Here is a 19,678-nt window from a genome sequence, read left to right on the forward strand (position 1 = left end):
TTCGCTAGAAATGAAGCCAAAGTGATGTTTATTAATTTTTACTATTTTTTTTTTCAAATTTTTTTGGGAATACTCCATCCCGAGTTGTGCAGAAATGGTACCCGGTTCGAAATATTTTTTTCTTTTCAGCCTAACTTGGGTCGGTTTGGTTAAAAATGAAGCTAGAATCATGTTTTTTAATTTTTCAAATTTTTTTAGTATTTTTTTGAACTTTTTTGGGAATGCTCCTACTCGGGTTGGGCAGAAACGATACTCGGAATGATTTTTTTTTTTCTTTCTTTTTGGCCTATCCCAGGCCAGTTTGGCTAGATATGAAGCCAGAATGACATTTTATAGTTTTCTGAATTTTTTTTTTTTTTTTTTTTTTGAATTATTTTGGTAATGCTCCAGCCTGGGTCGTGCAGAAATGGTACTTGGGAAGAAATTTTTTTTTTTCCTCTTTTTCAGACTTTCCCGACTTAATTTGGCTAGAAATGAAGCCAGAATGATTTTATTGTTTTTTTGGAATTTCTTTACTATTTTTTTTTTGAATTTTTTTGGGAATGCTACATCCTGGGTCAGGTGAAATGAAGCCAGAATGATTTTTTTTTTTTTTTTTTGAATTTTTTAGTATTTTTTTGAATTATTTTGGGAATGCTCAGCCCGGGTCGGGTAGAATCAATACCATGAATGAAATTTTTTTTTCTCTTTTTCTCAATCAAATCTAGGACCAAAACATTGGCAAGCTGTAAAGCATATCCTCAAGTATCTACGAAGAATGAGAAATTATATGCTTGTTTACCAGTGTGAGGATTTGATACCTATTGGCTATACAAATTTAGATTTTCAATCAGATCTTGATTTCAAAAAGTCCACTTTAGGTTATGTATTCACCTTGGAGGTGGAGCCATAAGTTGGAGGAGTGTTAAGCAATTTTGTATTACTGACTCCACCATGGAAGCTGAATATGTTGCTGCTTGTGAAGCGGCAAAGGATGTTGCTTGGCTCAAGAAATTCCTTTCTGATTTTGGTGTTGTGAGAATGGAGCAAGTTCCTATCACATTGTTTTACGAAAATAGCAGAGCGGTTGTACAATCCAAAAATCCAAGGAATCACAAGAAAGGAAAGCACATTGAGAGAAAGTACCACATCATTCGAGACATTGTTGCTTAAGGAGATGTAGTAGTAGCAAAGATAGATAGTGCAAATAATCTAGCAGATCCATTTACCAAAGCCTTGCCCCAAAGGACTTTTGAGTCACATTTGGAGGGAATGGGAGTTAGATTAGTGCACAATAGTCTTTAGGGCAAGTGTGAGATTGTTAGGATTAATGCTCTTAAATCCTATTGTATGATGCTATGTATGACATTATGTAAGACTTAATGTTGTAATTAATAAAATTGTTTTATTATTATCTAAAATAATGGTAACATGAATATTTGGACATTAACATATAGCCCACAAGATGCATGGTATGTGATTTATTTAATTTAGTCACAGAAGATATAAATCATAAGTTCTTTGTAAATTCAGAATTTTAGTTCGTAGTCGGTGATGAATTTGGGTATTTCATCTGCGAAGCCTATAACATATCAATTAAGATGATTTGTCTTAATCATGGAAGTAGAGACTTCTAGTTGATATGTTGATATGTTTTAAGAGTTAAGACATATTGAACTGGACCACTGTAAGAGTTATTATTCTCCTAACAACTGTCAAATAAATAGTAAATCTCACAACTTTTATCAACTCTTAATCCTGAGAGAATAATGAACATAATCATGAAGTTTAGATTGCTTTGATATATCAGGAGTGAGATCTAAAGTTACAATCAAAATCTCAGTATGTTGGATAGCCATATTTAGTGTTGATGGAACATATATTCTCAAGATGAAAGTCATAATCTCTTAACGGAGATATAAAATATTCCCTTGAGATAAGTTTAATGGATTTGGATATTTAGAGTGTTAGACCTAACCACTTTAATAAGAAGTTACTAAAGTATATATTTATGAAATTGGATTTCATAAATGTATGATAAATAACTTAACGGATTAAACTTGGTACTCAAGAATTAAGATGTAGTAACCTTTAAAGTGGCAGTCTATATTCATGACTTTGTATTACTATAAATATCTTATAAAGGGGTTGCATGCATAATAAAGTCTTCATATATAATTTATTAATAAGGCCTAAAATGCAATTATATTTATATAGTGATATTAAATATAATTAATGGTAATTTTGGACTTGTCAAGAGTTGACAACAAAGCCCAAAACCCATTGGAGCTAGTGTCTTATTTGTTCCCTTTTAGTCCCACTCCAAGCCACATACTAAAGCCCAATTGGAATGGCCCAAAAAGCTAATCCAATTAGATAATTAGTTATAAGGAGAGAAACATACAAAATTTTGTAATAGATTGATATGGTTTGTATGTGAGTGTAAGACACTCTATTATTTACCCTTGAACACATACATATAAACTGATTGAGAGACAACACTTCTTAGGCACAAGTGGAATTAGAGTGAAGATTAAAAGTATTCCCAAGAACTTCTAATATTTGGTTTTGAATTTCACCGCACCAAGGTACACTCTTTAGTTCTTATATTCTGAAATTTACATAGTACATGTTATCAATTTTTTGGAAATTCTCTAGCCCAGGTCAAGAAGAAACCGTACCAAGAACGGAATTTTTTTTTTCTCTTTTTCCTTTTATCCTGTCTCAATTTGGCTAGAGATGAAGCCAGAATTACGTTTTTTATTTTTTTGAATTTTTTTGGGAATGCTCTAGCTCGGGTCGCACATAAACGTTACCTGGAACTTTTTTTTTTCTCTCTTTTTCAACCTATCCCAACTTGATTTGGCTAGAAATGAAGCCAAAATTATGTTTTTTAATTTTTTGAATTTCTTTACTATTTTTTTGGGATCGCCACTAGCTCTCCTACCTTCAAAAGATTGACTTTAGTTTTTCCAAAATCAATAGGATTGATAGTAGTTCTCCTACTCTCCCTAGGATCAACATTAGTTCTCCTACCTTTAATAAATTGACTTTAGTACTCCCAGACCTTTGAAAAAATCAACCTTAATTCTCCCGATCCCTTGATTGATAAATTCCAAATTTGAATAATCTGAGTTTTCAATCCTCATAATTCTAATATAAATTTTCTCATCTATGGTAGGAAAATTTTAGACTTCAAAACACAGATTTGGCGAATAGGGTTCTTAATCATTCTAAGTTGGAATGGGCAAATAGAGCTCTCAATCACTCCAGACATAGATTGAGATAGAGAAGTATCTCAATCATCTCAGACACAAATCGAGGTAGAAAAGCCTCTCAATTGCCCCAGGTTCCAAGGTAAAGAAACCCCTTAGTTTCCTTCCATTCAGATCGAGGTAGAGAAGCCCCTTGGTTGTCACAATTCAAGATTGAGATAGAGAAGCCTTTCAATCGCGCCAAGTTCCAAGGTAGAGAAGCCCCTTGGTTACCTTCCATTCAGATCGACGTAGAGAAGCTCCTTGGTCATCACAATTCAAGATTGAGATAGAAAAGCCTCTCAATCGCCCCAGGTTCCAATGTAAAGAAGCCCCTTGGTTATCATCCATTTAGATCAAGGTAGAGAAACCCCTTGGTCGTCATAATTCAATATTGAGATAAAGAAGCCTCTCAATCACCCTAGTCTCCAAAATAGAGAAGCCCCTTGGTTACCCTCCGTTCATATCAAGGTATTGAAGCCCCTTGGTCGCCATAATTCAAGATTGAGATAGAGGAGCCTCTCAATCGCCCCAGGTTCCAAGGTGGAGAAGCCCCTTGATTACCCTCCATCCAAATCGAGGTAGAGAAGTCCCTTAGTCGCCACCATTCAAGATTGAGATAGAGAAGCTTCTCAATCGCCCCAATTTCCAAGGTAAAGAAGCCCCTTGGTTACCCTTCATCCAGATCAAGATAGAGAAGCCCCTTGGTTGTCACAATTCAAGATTTAGATAGAGAAGCCTCTCAATCACCCTAGGTTCCAAGGTAGAGAAGCCCCTTGGGTTACCTTTCATTCAGATCGAGGTAGAGAAGCCCCTTGGTCATCACAATTCAAGACTGAGATATAGAAGCCTCTCAATCGCCCCAGTTTCCAAGGTAGAGAAGCCCTATTGTTACCCTCCATTCAGATCAAAGTAGAGAAGCCCCTTGGTCATCACAATTCAAGATTGAGATAAAAAAAGCCTCTTAATTTCCCCTGGTTCTAAGGTAGAGAAGCCCCTTAATTACCCTCCATCTAGATCGAGGTAGAGAAGCCCCTTGGTCGCCACAATTCAAGATTGAGATAGAGAAGCCTCTCAATCGCCCTAGGTCTCGAGGTAGAGAAGCCCCTTGGTTACCTTCCATTTAGATCGAGGTAGAGAAGCCCCTTGGTCGTCCTTCACATGCAGATTGAGATAGAGAAGCCTCTCAATCCACCACAAATTCAGACCGAGATAGAGAAGTCTCTCAATCACCCCAGATTTCAAGATTCACCTTAGGTTTATTAGTTGTCAAGTAGGTCAAGTATTCATAGTTTTCATTTTCAAAACAGCAAAACACTAGTTCTATGTCCTAAGGTTTTAGGTTTTGGGGCTAGGTAATCTTTGAAAGATCAACCTTGATTAAATCATGGTTGCTAAAATCAATGTCTTTGTTTTACATTGACATTCACTTTGCAAGCTCTGTCAATGAGGGGCATTCTATAGACACTTGATTTTGCACCCATAATTTAATCTTGGAAGATGGCAAAAGTGACCATTCATATACCCGAAAAATCATAGTTGTATTTCATGCATTAATTTATTCATTGCATGTCATAAAATGATCTTGAGATTCTAATGGTCACGATGATATGTCCGATTCCCAAATCAGACCATCGGATTGAAAGATATCATGAGATCAAGTTTTCACGGTTTGCATGCATTGTATGGGGTGAAGCCGATCACGTGTGATTAATTGAAATTAATTTTGATTGGTTAATTATTAAAATTAATTTAATGAATTTATGTCATTGGTGGAGTATTTTTCTTAAAGTGAGATTTGTTGCATGGGATTAAAATAAATAAGCTGATAATATTTAAAGATTGTAGATAATTAGGCTTTTAGGATAATTAGGCATTCAGTCCATTAGCCAAGACTTTAGAAAAAACTTTGTACAAAACGTTACTCAAGCTGATCGGTCTAAGCTATGACACAAATTATGGGGTTTTCACTTTAGGAATTAAAGTAACAAAAGAATGACCAAGGGCAGCAGGTAAAGAACCTAAATTTAAATAGTGCAAAACAAATTGTGTACATCATTTCCAAGTAAAGACCAATAATTTTGATAGAATAAGGGAGGCATACCATTGGGTCCAAGAGCCTTTAACGGGGCCATTTTTTTCAAAGCTATCTCCACTTCCATAGTTGTAAAATCACAAGTGAGGTTTGCATTCATCTCAGCTATTACCACTTTAGGAATAATGTCAATTACTTCCTTAAAATTTTTGGGTTTGCTAGTGGTGAACAGGTCTGTATAAAAGTTCACAATGGTATTATTTATCTATTGTTGATGAGTACACCAGTTGCCGAAAGCATCATAAAGTCTAGTAATATAGTTTCTTAGTCGTCTCTGAGAAGCATTACTGTGAAAAAACTTGGTGTTTTTATCTCCATCTTTTAACCACATAACTTTTGATCTTTACTACCACATAATAGCTTCCTTATCTAGCAGCAAGTTTATTTCACCTTCCAACCATTTCATGAGGCTTGAATCCCCCCCACTGATTGCTATTTTTTCTGCTTGGATCTGTTGTTTTCTTTTCTTCTCAAGTTCACACTTCACATTACCAAAAACCTGCCTACTCCAATGTGTAAGCTCTCTACCGCAGTCATCAATCTTAGTAATGATTTTTGTATCCCAAGACTCATCGACATCTTTCCTCCAAATAGCTTCTACTTTGTCGCTATAGCCTTTATTTGTCATCCGCATTTGCTCAAACCGAAAAGGTTTTTGAAAACTACACTTCATACCTTCGGGCACTATCCACAAAGCTTTATGATCTAATGTTGTGACATACAAGTGATGGATTTTTGTTCCTGAAAAAATTGAAAACAAATCATTAGTAGCCACGACTCTGTCAAGTCTCTCCCACATGATATAACCTGCATAGGGCTCGTTTGGTATTGTTGTTTAAACAACAGTTTTCAGTGTTTAAACACCACAACATGTATTTCCACAATACTTTTTAACCCACATGTATTTCCACAACACTTAACAACATTACTAGAAATTTCTTACGGCTATAATGTTTTATAAAATAAAAATGACACGTGTAAAGCTAAAAATTGCAATGAGTAGAAGGAGAAATTTTTTTCCATTTAACTTTATTATTAGAAGAATTTTGTTAGTTGACAAGCTGTGAAAGAAAGTGGAAAACTAGCATCTCGAGTTTTTAAAACTTGAGTTCAATAGCAAATTGAGTTTTAAAAACTCGAGTTCCAGACTTCTGACTCAATGACGTGGATAAAAATTCCACGTGGAACTCGAGTCTCTAAGACTTGAGTTCCAGTGGGTACTAACCGTGCAAGAAGAGGAAGAGATCCATGGAGAAGGAGAAGAAGAAGAAGAAGAAGACCTAAACAAAACTATCTGTAACCTTTCAAATCTCATTCAATTTCATCTCTCTTCCATAGCTTTTTCTTTCAAATCATTCACATCTTTATGAGTTGTGTGTAATTTGTTCAAATCGTTTGCTCGGTGATGGAGATAGTGAACTGTACTGTAGATCGATGTTTGGGATGTGCTTGATGGAGACTAGGTTTGTGTGTGCTGTGGGTCTTCTTTGTTGTGGATCTTCTTCTTCTTTCTTTCTTTCTGTTGGGTTTCCTTCTTTCTTTTGGGTTTGTAGTTCTTTGTTTTGTGTATTTTGAAATCGAGTGTAAAAGACTCGAGATTTATGTGGCATAAACGTGTCAAACTCGATAAGTAGCAAGCGAGTTTTTAAAACTTGAGTTTTATATGGAACTCGAGTTTCTAAAACTCGAGATGGATTTTTTTTTCTTCTAAATAACCAAATTCCTTAAACAATTTCATTAGTTAGCAAGGTTTTGAAACTATTTAGGAATCTAACAAATCGAGTCCAAGGAACTCGATTTTGCTCTTTGAAATCGAGCGAGCGGGAGTCGATTTTCAATGATTTTCAGTTGGAAGTCAAGTGTTCTACACTCGAGTTTCATACTCAAGAGTAAAACACTTAAGTTCCATAACCCACAACCCAAACCAGAATGAAACAAAAGACGACATCAGAAAGACAGCAGCAAGCAACAACAAACCTTTGGAGAAAATGGCGATGCAAGAAAAAGAACGAATAAACCCAGGCAGCGCAGCAGTGGTCCGATCTTAACCACTCTCTAAACAAACCCAGGCAGCGGTGGCGAAGCGGTGGCACAGGCTCCAACAATGGTTGTGGTTTGATCTCAAACTCTTCTCTCTAAACTTCCATGGCAAAGGTTTGGGTATGATTTGGTCTGGAGAAGGAAAAAAGAAGGAAGAAAGGGACCAACTGGAACTCGAGTTTAAAAAAGTCGAGTTCCACAAAGATTTTATTCCAAAATCGAGTATTAGAGAATCGATTTGTTATAGTAAACTCGAGCTTATAATTATAAAAGCTAGACGAGAGTTATGTTCTGTACAAAAACCGTGCTCTCTCTAGAGAAGAGGAAGAGGCGCTTGAACACAACAATAAGAAGGTTAAGAACGTACGACATGCTGATTTCACAGTAACCATGAGAGCCGCTCTCACTCTCAGGGGTGCAGCGAGGCTCCATACATCAAAGAGAGCTCGTCATTTAAAGATAAACTACTGGGTGAAATACCAGAGGCCTACAATCAAGCTTTTACTTTTGATGAAAAAGGGAAGCTGATATTGATTCTGATGAGGAGGTGGAAGAGCGAAGGAAAGGGTTTGCAGCGGTGAAACTCTCTAAAGACGTGAAACATCGTATTAGAGCGGTTTGGGCATCATCTCTCATTGTCAAAGTGTATGGGAGGTTCGTGGGGTTCAACTATATCCAAGCCAAACTCAATGCTCTTTGGAAGCCTACAGGTAGTTTGGATATTATTGATCTAGGGAAGGAGTTTTTCCTAACACACTTTTGCTGCAAAGAAGACCACAATAAGGTGCTCAGGAATGGACCGTGGTTCATAGGGGAGCATTTTCTATCATACGGCCATGGGAGCCAAATTTTAAGCCCTCCACGAGGAATGTCTCTTCCATCGCGGTATGGATTAGATTAAATGAGTTGCCCATTGAATATTATGAAGTGGAAGTTTTAAAACAGATAGGGAATACCATAGGTAAGATCCTCAGGATCAATACTCACACCACGACTGAAGCAAGGGGTCGGTTTGCTAGGCTCTGCGTACAGGTGGATATTGACAAACCTTTGGTGACTAACATACTTATTGGGGGTCTCCATCAGTTTGTCAATTACGAAGGAGTCCATAGGCTCTGTTTTTCATGTGGCCGGATTGGCCATTGGAGGAATGCTTGCCGCTACGTTATTCGGAGTCCGGCCAAGGCAAACAAGGATGCTGAAGTGAGGGAGGACGTCCAGGTCAGCAACTCACACGTTGAGTGTGATGTGGTGGACCCCAAGCAAGGGGATGCAACTCGGTTAACTGAGCAAGAGGACAACTATGGTCTGTGGTTGGTGGTCACTAGAAAACAATAAGGTAACAGAGGTGCCAAATATAAGATAGAAGGTAGTGGAACGAGATATCTCAGAGTAAGTGGTGGGAATGCTTACCTACATGTGGGGCTAAGAAGCAATGACATGAGAGCAGAAAAAAGGAAGCTTGATAAGGCCCATCCAAGAAACCCGGTCCAATCCCATAAGGCTTTGTTTGCGAACCGTGGAGAGCATCACTTGGGCTTTGCTATAGGGCCTGATTTCATGGAAGCTAACCAAGTGGGTTCATTTAACGTTGGAATTGCCATAGCTCAAGCCCAAAGTGTGTTGGTCAAAAGCAAGAAAGATCTTACACGTAACAGAGCACTTATTACTTTAGATAGGACTACAGAAGGTCCCAGAAGCTCCTCAAAGCTTTCACCTTTTGTCTCTACCACCAAGCTTAGCAATGGGATTAGCGCACCAAGTGATCCAAACTTCTCATTCACGGCTTCAGCTAGCAATGAGTTAGGCTATGATCTTGACAAGGCTGATTCCAAGCAAAGTGCTCCAAGTGGAGAGTCTAGCGGAGAGGAGGCTAATGGAGATGGAGCTATCAGCTACAGGTGTCAGAAGCAACAGGCAGATGGTCCAGGTCTCAATGGAGATCATCCTTCTCTGTTTGAGCACCAAGGTGGTGTTGGGAATACCTGTGGTCTGGTGATTTTTAATGCCAAGGAGAGGTCAGTTAATAGTAAGGCAGAGGCAGATAGAATGGAGTTTGAAGGAAGAGGCGATATGCGATATCTCTGTGATGTGTTGTTTCTTCTTGATCATTTTTGTGTAATGAAGATAATAATTTGGAACAGTAGGGGCGCTCTAAAGCCCAATTTTCAGAAACACGTAAGGGAGCTGGTGCGTGTACACGATCCAGCTATTTTTGTGGTAATGGAAACTCGTTTGGGATGGGAGAGAGCTAAGAATATTATGGATTGGCTGACTTTTGATGGAGCGATTCATGTGGATACGATTGGCTATGTTGGGGGTTTATAGCTAATGTGGAATGCTGATAAGGTGGAAGTTACACATCTGGCCAAGACTAAGCAAGAAATTCACGTCACTATTAAGGTACGTGCTTCTAATCTTGTCTAGCTATTTTCAACAATTTATGCTAGTCCTAGACTTGTTGAGAGGACAATTCTTTGGAATAATCTGATGCACTCTGCGGAATTGCATGGTATGCCCTGGGTGATTGTAGGGGATTTTAATGAGCCTTTCAGTAGTGCTGATAAGTTGGGAGGCAGAGAGGTGAGCATTAGTAGATCTCTTTTATTGAAAGAGTGCCTAGATAAATGTAACATGGTTGATCTGGGTTATTCGGGTTCTCGATTCACGTGGACTAACCGGAAAGACGCTCATGTTCTTATCCAAGAAATAATTGACAAGTTTTTCGTCAACACTGACTGGTGTTTGCTTTATCCTGAAGCCAGAGTGACTCATTTGACTAGATGCCACTTTGATCACAATCCGGTTTTGTTGGAAACAAATCCTACTAGTTGGGCAAGGCAGAATAGGCTCTTCAAATTTCAAAGCTTCTGGCTATCAGACCCTTCTTTTCCCCAAGTGGTCCAAAAAGCTTAGGCAAGGGCTGCTTGCCTCTAGAAAGCCATCAGTAATTTCTCCAGAGATGCATCGGATTGGAATAAGGGGTAGTTTGGGAATATCTTTGAGAAAAAAAGAAGAATTATGGCTAGATTGGGAGGGATTCAAAAGGCTCTAGCTAATTGGCCTTCAGTGTCTCTTGTGGATTTGGAAAGGAAGCTTTAGGCAGATCTTTGTTGTGTTCTCAGCCAAGAGGAAGAGTTATGGGCGCTTATGTCCAGAGTTAATTGGATGTTGCTTGGAGATAGAAATACTTCTTTCTACCATATTTCTACGCTGGTCAGAAGGAAGAGAAACTCCATGACAACTATTATGTTCAGCTCTGGGGAGTGGTTGCATTTTGAAAGGGAAGTAAAGGAGGCGATCCGGTCTGGGTTTTCTGAGCTTTACACTACATCCCATAGCTATATTGCTCTTAATGTCCCGGCTGGCTCTTCTTGGCAAGCTCGTCTCTCCGATGAGGAACGAGATAGTATTGAGGGAGGGGTTTTAGATGATGAGATTAAGGCGGGGTTGTGGTCTTTCAAGGCCTTCAAAGCCCTAGGTCTTGATGGTCTTCATGCCAGGTTCTTCCAACGGTTTTGGCTTGTTGTGGGCAAATCAATGGTGGAAGAAGTTAGAAAGATCTTTGCTGCTATGGAAATACCTGAGAAGTTAAATAGGACTCACATTACTCTCATTCCAAAAATTCCTGGGCTGAAAACACTTAATAATTACCAGCCTATCAGCTTGTGCAATACAGTGTATAAGATTGTCTCTAAGATCTTAGTTGTTCGGCTAAGGCCTTTGCTTGGTAAGCTCATTTCACCACTTTAATCTGCATTTATTCCTGGTAGAAGGGGAACGGATAATGCCATCATTGTGCAGGAACTTATTAGTAGAAAGAAGGGAAGGCATGGCTTTATGACGATTGAAATTGACCAGGAAAAAGCATATGATAAGCTTGTATGGGGTTTTATTAGAGAAATGTTGATCAGAATAAACCTTCCTCATAACATCACAAAGTTGATAATGAGTTGTGTGTCAACGGTGTCCACTTCCATTGTGGTGAATAGGGGAGCTTTAGATCAGATTCTGCCTTCAAGGAGCCTTAGACAAGGGGATCCACTTTCCCCATATATTTTCATCCTTTGTATGGACTTCCTTGGCCAACTCATCCAAGAGAAGTATAGTACTAACAAATGGAAACTGGTTAGAGCAAACAGGAGTGGTGTAGCTTTCTCGCATCTTTTCTTTGTGGATGATTTAGTTTTGTTTGCTAAAGCTGATCTGGAGAACTGTGCTGCCATAAGGGAGGTGTTAGATCTATTCTATAGCAAATCGGGTCAATTTGTTAGTGGAGCGAAGTCTAGGGTCTATTTCTTTGAATGTTGACAAGGATAGTAGGGAGGATTTTTGTACTATTCTGGGTTTCCAATCCACTCCTAATCTTGGTAAATACCTTGGTATTCCTATCAAGCATCCAGGGTCCTCTTCACAAGATTTCAATTTTGTGCTAGAGCGAGTTAAGCAAAAATTGGTTGGTTGGAAGGCCAATCTGTTGTCTTTGGCGGGCCGATTTGTCCTTGTGAGGCATGTCTCTTCTACCATTCCAAACTACGTGATGCAATGTGCCCATCTACCTAATAAAATTACTGAAGGCATTGATCAAGTTAATAGGAACTTCCTATGGGGTTCAACAGATTCGGTGAAGAAAATGCATTGGGTTGGTTGGGAAAAAGTCACCAAGCCAAAGGATGAAGGGGTTTGGGAATCCAATTAGCTAAGGGCAGGAATTTGGCTCTCCTATCTAAGCTTAATTGGCGATTCCATACAAAAGGGGAGTCTTTATGGGCAAAAGTTCTAAAAGGAAAATACTGTAACACTCGAAGATTGAGCTCTAGAAACAAAGATAAGCTTCCGTGCTCGAGGGTTTGGACATCAATGAAAAAGGGTTCTGAAATCTTTCAAAAAGGAGTGAGGTGGACTTGTGGTAGAGACAGTAACCTCAATTTTTGGCTTGATGATTGGTCTGTAAGATAAATTTAAAGTTGCGGAATAAAATACACATACCTCTAGCCATAGTTGTTTAAGTTTTTGAAGAAAAGAAGACTCACTATATGATGATAGTGTATATAAAAGGGTCTTCTAGTCTATGGCCTTTTCCTCACACATATCCTTTTGATGGAAACACAGGCTATATATATAGGCTAGACTAGGGACCCTTTTAGATGAAGATTTTCATAACTCTCCTTCCATCAAGGAGCTTAAAAGTTGTAACTTCGTGGTGTTTTTTAACCAAATGGGTTACACCATTTGAGAGTTACTAAAAGATGTTACATCTAACATGTAACTTTCACAAATAGGAAACTTAAGACATGAAATAAGAAACTTAAGACATGAGTTTCATCTTCACTCAAATGTGGGCCACATAAAATTCTCTTTAAGGAGATATAATCCTACATTCTCCCACTTGGCCCACGTGAAATTTAAATAACTCAATAAGTGATTATCATTATGCTATAGCCATGATATTATCCATGTCACTAGTTGTGAAATGCTCCCACTCAAATAAAGAATCCAATACATGAATCATGGCGGTAATACCCTTAATTATAATGAGTACTTCCTTCCATGTATTACAATGTATGGTAATCCTTACATGAGCACTTTATGGGCCATTAATTCTTTATGAATGGACTACCTATTAGCCATTCGGGTCCTCCTCTACGCATCCCCACGGATATATTGTCCTTTATTTATCCCCATGGATTAAATAAACTTTATATATATATACTTTATGTGCACAAAATATATATTGTCTTTTATTCTCTAAGAATAAGCAAATATGTGTCCCAAATACAAAACAACTAGAGAAAAATTAAACATGAAATAAGTTATTAAGTCCCATATGTTCCACGTGGTCCTTATATGGTTTGGTCGGCAAACCTTTAGTCATGGGATCAGCAATCATTAGCTTAGTACTAATATGCTCGATAGACACCTTTTGTTTCTTAACATTCTCTCTAATCTTGAGGTACTTTATTTCGATATGCTTACTTCGGCTTCCACTTTTATTATTCTTAGAGAAGAAAACTGCAGCCAAATTGTCACAAAAAATCTTTAGAGGTCTCGATATAGAATCAACAATCTTGAGACCTATGATAAAATTTCTTAACCATAATGCCTGTGTTGTTGCTTCATAGCATGCAACAAATTCTGCCTCCATGGTAGACGAAGCAACAAGTGTTTGCTTAGTACTTCTCCAAGATATAGCTCCTCCAAAAAGAAGGAAAATATATCCTGAAGTAGACTTTCTTGTGTCTACACACCCGGCAAAATCCGAATCTGAATAACCAATCAACTTCAATTGATTAGTATGTCTGTAAGTCAACTTGTAATCCTTGGTACCTTGCAAGTACCTCATAACCTTTTTCGCAGCTTTCCAATGATCCAAACCAGGGTTACTTTGATATCGACCTAATAACCCCACTATAAGCCCAATATCAGGCCTTGTGCAGACCTGTGCATACATCAGGCTACCTACCGCAGATGCATACGGTATGTTCTTCATTTGCTCTCACTCTAATTCATTTTGAGGACATTGATTCTTACTAAATTTGTCTCCTTTCATAATGGGTGCTACTGTAGGTGTACAATCTTTCATTCCAAATCTCTTCAATACTTTTTCAATATAGGACTTTTGAGACAGTCCTAACACTCTTTGTGATCTGTCTCTATGAATCTCAATGCCAATGACATATGAGGCTTCACCTAAATCCTTCATCTCAAAGTTTTGGGAGAGAAATTGTTTTGTCTCATATAACAAGCCCAAATCACTACTTGCAAGTAGAATGTCATCCACATATAGGACTAGGAAAATGTATTTGCTCCCACTGACCTTAAGGTATATACATTGATCAACAATGTTCTCAACAAATCAATATGAAGCGATAACATTGTGAAACTTTATATACCATTGTTGTGAGGCCTGCTTTAGCCCATATATAGATTTCTTTAACTTGCAAACCACATGACTGTCTTTATCATCATAAAATCCTTGAGGTTGGACCATGTATACCGCCTCTTCTAGATCCCCATTCAAGAATGCCGTTTTGACATCCATTTGATGTAACTCTAAATCAAAATGAGCTACTAAGGCCATGATTATTCTAAACGAATCCTTCTTAGAAACCGGAGAGAAGGTTTCATGGTAATCAATGCCTTCTTTTTGAGTAAAACCCTTGGCTACAAGTCTAGCTTTATATCGTTCAATGTTACCAGAAGCATTTCTTTTGGTTTTATAAACCCATTTGCAGCCAATAGCTACTACTTCCTTTGGCAACTCAACGAGATCCCAAACTTGATTTTTAGCCATAGACTCCATCTCTTCCTTCATGGCATCATACCAAAGTGTGGAATTACTATCACTCATGGCTTGAGAAAACGAAGTTGGATCATCTTTAGGCCCGATATCAAAATCAAACTCTTGGAGATATACAATATAATCATCAGTAATTGCTGGTTTCCTCATTCTTGAGGATCTTCTTACACCTTCTGCTTCTCTTGTATTTTCAGAAATTTCAGCAATTGGTTTAATATGAGCTTGTTCTTGATGGGTTTGTTGCTCCTCAAGGATATCATTTGAAGGTAGTTCAACCTCAAACTCTATCCTTCTAAGAAAAGCACTCCCACGAAGCTCGAAGTCCTTAAGAAATTTAGCATTTCTAGCCTCAACTATTCTTGGACTGTGAGAAGGACAATAAAACCTAAACCCTTTGGAGTTTACTACATAGCCAATAAAATATCCGCTAGTTGTCCTTGGGTCTAGTTTCTTTATATGTGGATTATAAATCCTTACTTCAACAGAACAACCCCATATGTGCAAATGATTTAAACTTGGCTTCCATCCATGCCATAATTCAAAAGGTGTTTTGGAAACAACCTTAGATGGAACCCTGTTTAAAATATACACAGCGGTTTTTAAAGCTTCACTCCATAAGGATAAAGGAATATCGGAGTTACTCATCATACTCCTTACCATATCCATAAGTGTACGATTCCTCCTTTCAGAAACACCATTTTGTTGTGGTGTACCTGGCATTGTATATTGAGCAATGATGCCCTCTTCCTGAAGGAACTTAGCAAATGGACCTGGCATTTGTCCCTTTTCTGTGTACCTACCATAATACTCCCCACCTCTATCTGATCTAATTATTTTAATTTTATTTTCTCTTTGTTTCTCTACTTCTGCCTTATAGGTTTTGAAAGCATCTAGTGCCTCAGCCTTATCATATAAAAGATAGAGATACATATATCTTGTATGGTCATCAATGAATGAGATAAAATATCTCTGACCATTTAGGCAAGGAGTAGCAAATGGTCCACATATATCAGTGTGTATGATTTCAAGAATTTCAGAGCTCCTCTTGGCACCCTTAGTGGTCTTATTGGTCTGCTTACCCTTAATGCAGTCCACACAAGTACCAAAATCAGTAAAATCAAGAGTTTTTATAACTCCATCTTTCACCAATCTTTTAATTCTTTCTATGGAGATATGTCCTAATGTCCTATGCCATAGCATAGAGGAATTCTCATTAATCAATCTTCGCTTTATACCAACATTAACATGCATATTTAGATAATTGCATTCAAAGCTGGGGTCAATATCAATTTTAAATAAACTATCAACTAAGGTTCCACCTCCAATATGAACTTTATTTTTAAAAATGCTTAAAATTGAGTTTTCAAATAAAAATCCATAACCAACAGCAACAAGTTTGGAAATGGAAATTAAGTTTCTAGAAAATGAAGGTACATAGAAAACATTATTTAAATCTAATACATATCCAGTTTTTAAAATCAGACGAAAAGTCCCAACTCCCTCAACTTTTGAACACATCCGATTTCCTGAATAGATGCATTGTTCATTTCCTTTCGGCTTCCTTAGATTCAGAAAACCCTGCATGGAGTTGACAATGTGAATTGTGGAACTAGAGTCAACCCACCATGTATTAGTTGGAGCTTCAACAAAAAAAGATTCATGACACACTAATGAAATGAGATTACCTTTCTTTTCGAGCCATTTCTTGTACTTTAGGCAATCTTTCTTCATATGCCCTTCTTTCTTGTAGAAAAAACACTTAGTTTTGTTTTTATTGTCATTATGCTTTATGTGTTTTTTCTTCACTTGCAAGGCATTCTTGCCCTTCCTAGCACTTTCTTTAACATGAGTGGCCAAATGAGCACTTTCAACTTTCTCATGTTTTAATCTCTCTTCCTCTTGAACACACATGGTCAAAAGTTCATTTACTGACCATTTATTTTTATGTGTGTTATAAGATATTTTGAAAGGACCAAATTCAGAGGGGAGAGAATTCAATATGAAATGAACTAGGAATGACTCAGAAATCTCAACTTCTAAGGACTTAAGTTGAGCAACCATGTCCCTCATTTCCATAATGTGCTCATGCACATTCTTAGAATAGTCAAAAGTTTTACTTGAAAACCTTTTCATCAAGATGCTTGCCAAAGCTTTATCGGATCTTATGAACTGTTCTTCAATGGCTTTCATAAAATCCTTAACCTTATTACATTCAGGGATAGAACCCCTAATGTTCTTATTTATATGGGATTTTATGAACATTAAACTTAAGCGATTAGATCTCTACCACCGTTCATAGTCAAGTTTATCATTTGGTGCACTTGATTCCGTGGGGACGGGTGGTTCATCCACACGGAGCGCCAAATCAAGATCCATGCATCCTAATGAAAATATGATACTTTCTTTCCAGTCATTATAGTTGTCACCAATTAGCATTGGAACACGTGAAGAATCAGTTATATAAGTAGTAGGAATTGCTGCAATAACCAAGAAAAAAAAAATTTAATGCTATGAAATATAGACCTTAATTCTAAATCAACCAATGTCAATTTAGTAATAAATTCCAACCTTCCTATGGGTAGAGGTGCATCACACATGAATTTACTAAAACACTTTATTAATAAGACTAGTAAATATAAACAATAAGATTAAAATTTTCCATACCTTTGGGCCTAGGAAAATTATATTCTTAATGCCTAATTCATCATCTTATTCCAATTAAATCATAAAAATAATAACCTCCCTATGGGGCCAAGTTATTGCTTTTCACGAATTAATTACAATTTAGATGTCTTTATTCTTAATGAAGTATTATAAAAATTAACTTGATGTGATTATCATTATGGCTTAAGATGCTATGGCTATTCTCAAGTCATTTTGATATTCACCCCTCCAAATGACATCACAAAGATAAACTAAATGTCATATTTGTCAATTAAAATAAACCATAAAATGATATTTAAAGACAAGTGTAAGAAACTGTAAATACTTTTAATTGAGTTGAAGGGTCCCAGAATAAAAGAATATGCAATGCAAATACTTTATATCCTTAAATCCATATGTGCATCGGAAATTTAGCCAAATCATAGAAAAATCTATGAATGAAAAATTACTAAACAACATAGCATGAAGAAGGCTCTGATACCAAATGTAAGATAAATTTAAAGTTGCGGAATAAAATACGCATACCTCCAGCCATAGTTGTTTAAGTTTTTGAAGAAAAGAAGACTCACTATATGATGATAGTGTATATAAAAGGATCTTCTAATCTATGGCCTTTTCCTCACACATATCCTTTTGATGGAAACACAGGCTATATATATAGGCTAGACTAGGGACCCTTTTAGATGAAGATTTTCATAACTCTCCTTCCATCAAGGAGCTTAAAAGTTGTAACTTCATGGTGTTTATTAACCAAATGGGTTACACCATTTGAGAGTTACTAAAGGATGTTACATCTAACATGTAACTTTCACAAATAGGAAACTTAAGACATGAAATAAGAAACTTAAGACATGAGTTTCATCTTCACTCAAATGTGGGCCACATAAGATTCTCTTTAAGGAGATATAATCCTACATGGTCAAGTTTTGGAGCTCTAAGGCAAAGAATATATGGTCCCATGACCATGGAGATTGCGAATTTGAGGGTTAAAGATGTGGTGTCTGCTACGGGGTGGAATTGGTCCACCACATCCTTTGAATTTCCTGAATTTGTCAAGCAGGAGCGTCAAGCTATGCCTTTTGTCTTGACATCTCGTGGAGAGGATAAGTTAACTTGGAAGGAATCGGAGCATGGTATCTTTAACCTTGGATCAGCTTACAAGATAGCAACATCACAGGGTAACACAGATTATTTTAGGGGTAAATGGATTTGGAAGGTTAGGACTTTGCCTAGAATCCAATCCTTTGTGTGGCTTTGCTGTCAAGAGAGCATTAGGGTGAAGGAGTGCCTCAATCAAAGGGGCATGTTAGCTGATAGTCAATGCCCTCTTTGCCATGCGTCTAATGAATCCATTGCCAACCCATATTACACTAATGTGTTTGTTTCTGCTCTCATGAAGGATTGCAAGCTCTTGGCGTCCCGGATCCCTCAAGTTCATTTTAGGCATTGTTATCGCGAAGCTAATAGGTGTGCTGATGCCCTTGCTCGTATGGGAGGAAGTCAAGCCACTGATTTTGTTTTTCTTGCTTGTGCGCCTATGGACTTAGTCAAGCTTTTAGATTTTAATTTTCAAGCTTTGTCCTTAGTCTTTGTGCTCTTCTTAGTTTTATTAATGAATTCTTTTTACACCCAAAAAAAAAAAAAAAAACCTTGAGTTTATTAAACTCGAATGGTTAGTTTCCTAAATAATTTAAAAACATTGCTAATTAACAAAATTGTTTGAGAATAGTTGTTATTTTGAAAAAAAATCCCACTCGTGATGCTAGTTTGCAAATTCGTTTCATACCCGCTCTAACTTACTATATTTTGGCGAAAATGGCCAACTGGCCTTAAAAACGAAACTATCTAGTTAGTAGGCTCTCTTTAGAAACATATTTCATTTATAGCATCTCGAGTCTTAAAGACTCGATTTTGGGCTTCAAAATCGAGTCTTTAAGGCTCGGTTTGTATGCTTGACCACGTCTGATGTGGCAGAGTTGTCATCTGGCATTGACATGGAAATCAAGTCTCTTAGACTCGATTTCCACGTGTATTCCAACCGGAAATCGAGTCTTAGAGACTCGATTTCAATCCCAAAATTTTTTTAAAAAAATTGTAAGTCTCTACATGCCAAAATACCCAAACGCAGATCAGATCAGAGGGAGAGAAAGAGAAACACACAGCTACTCAGATCAGATCAGAGGGAGAGAAACAGAGAACCTCACTGCCAAACCTCACCAGCGCGGCCAGGGGCTCGCGCCGGCCTGGGGCTCGCGCGAGACTCAGGCCGTGCGCAAGCCTGCCTGGGGCTCGCGCGAAACTCAGGCCCTGCGCGACCCAGGCTCGCGCGAGCCCCAGGTCGCGCGC

At 37.7% G+C, this 19,678-nt stretch overlaps 1 protein-coding gene across 1 annotated transcript; it reads left to right on the top strand.

Moving 5' to 3' along the window:
• The first annotated feature begins 933 nt into the window (after positions 1–933).
• On the top strand, positions 934–8,706 carry LOC126690066 (uncharacterized). Its single transcript, XM_050385200.1, has 3 exons — positions 934–1,121; positions 7,888–8,152; positions 8,314–8,706. The coding sequence occupies exons 1-3, from the start codon at positions 934–936 to the stop codon at positions 8,704–8,706; spliced, it is 846 nt and encodes a 281-aa protein (XP_050241157.1).
• Positions 8,707–19,678: the final 10,972 nt, after the last annotated feature.

This window comes from Quercus robur, chromosome 6 (genome assembly GCF_932294415.1).
Source record: "Quercus robur chromosome 6, dhQueRobu3.1, whole genome shotgun sequence".
Taxonomy (NCBI): domain Eukaryota; kingdom Viridiplantae; phylum Streptophyta; class Magnoliopsida; order Fagales; family Fagaceae; genus Quercus; species Quercus robur.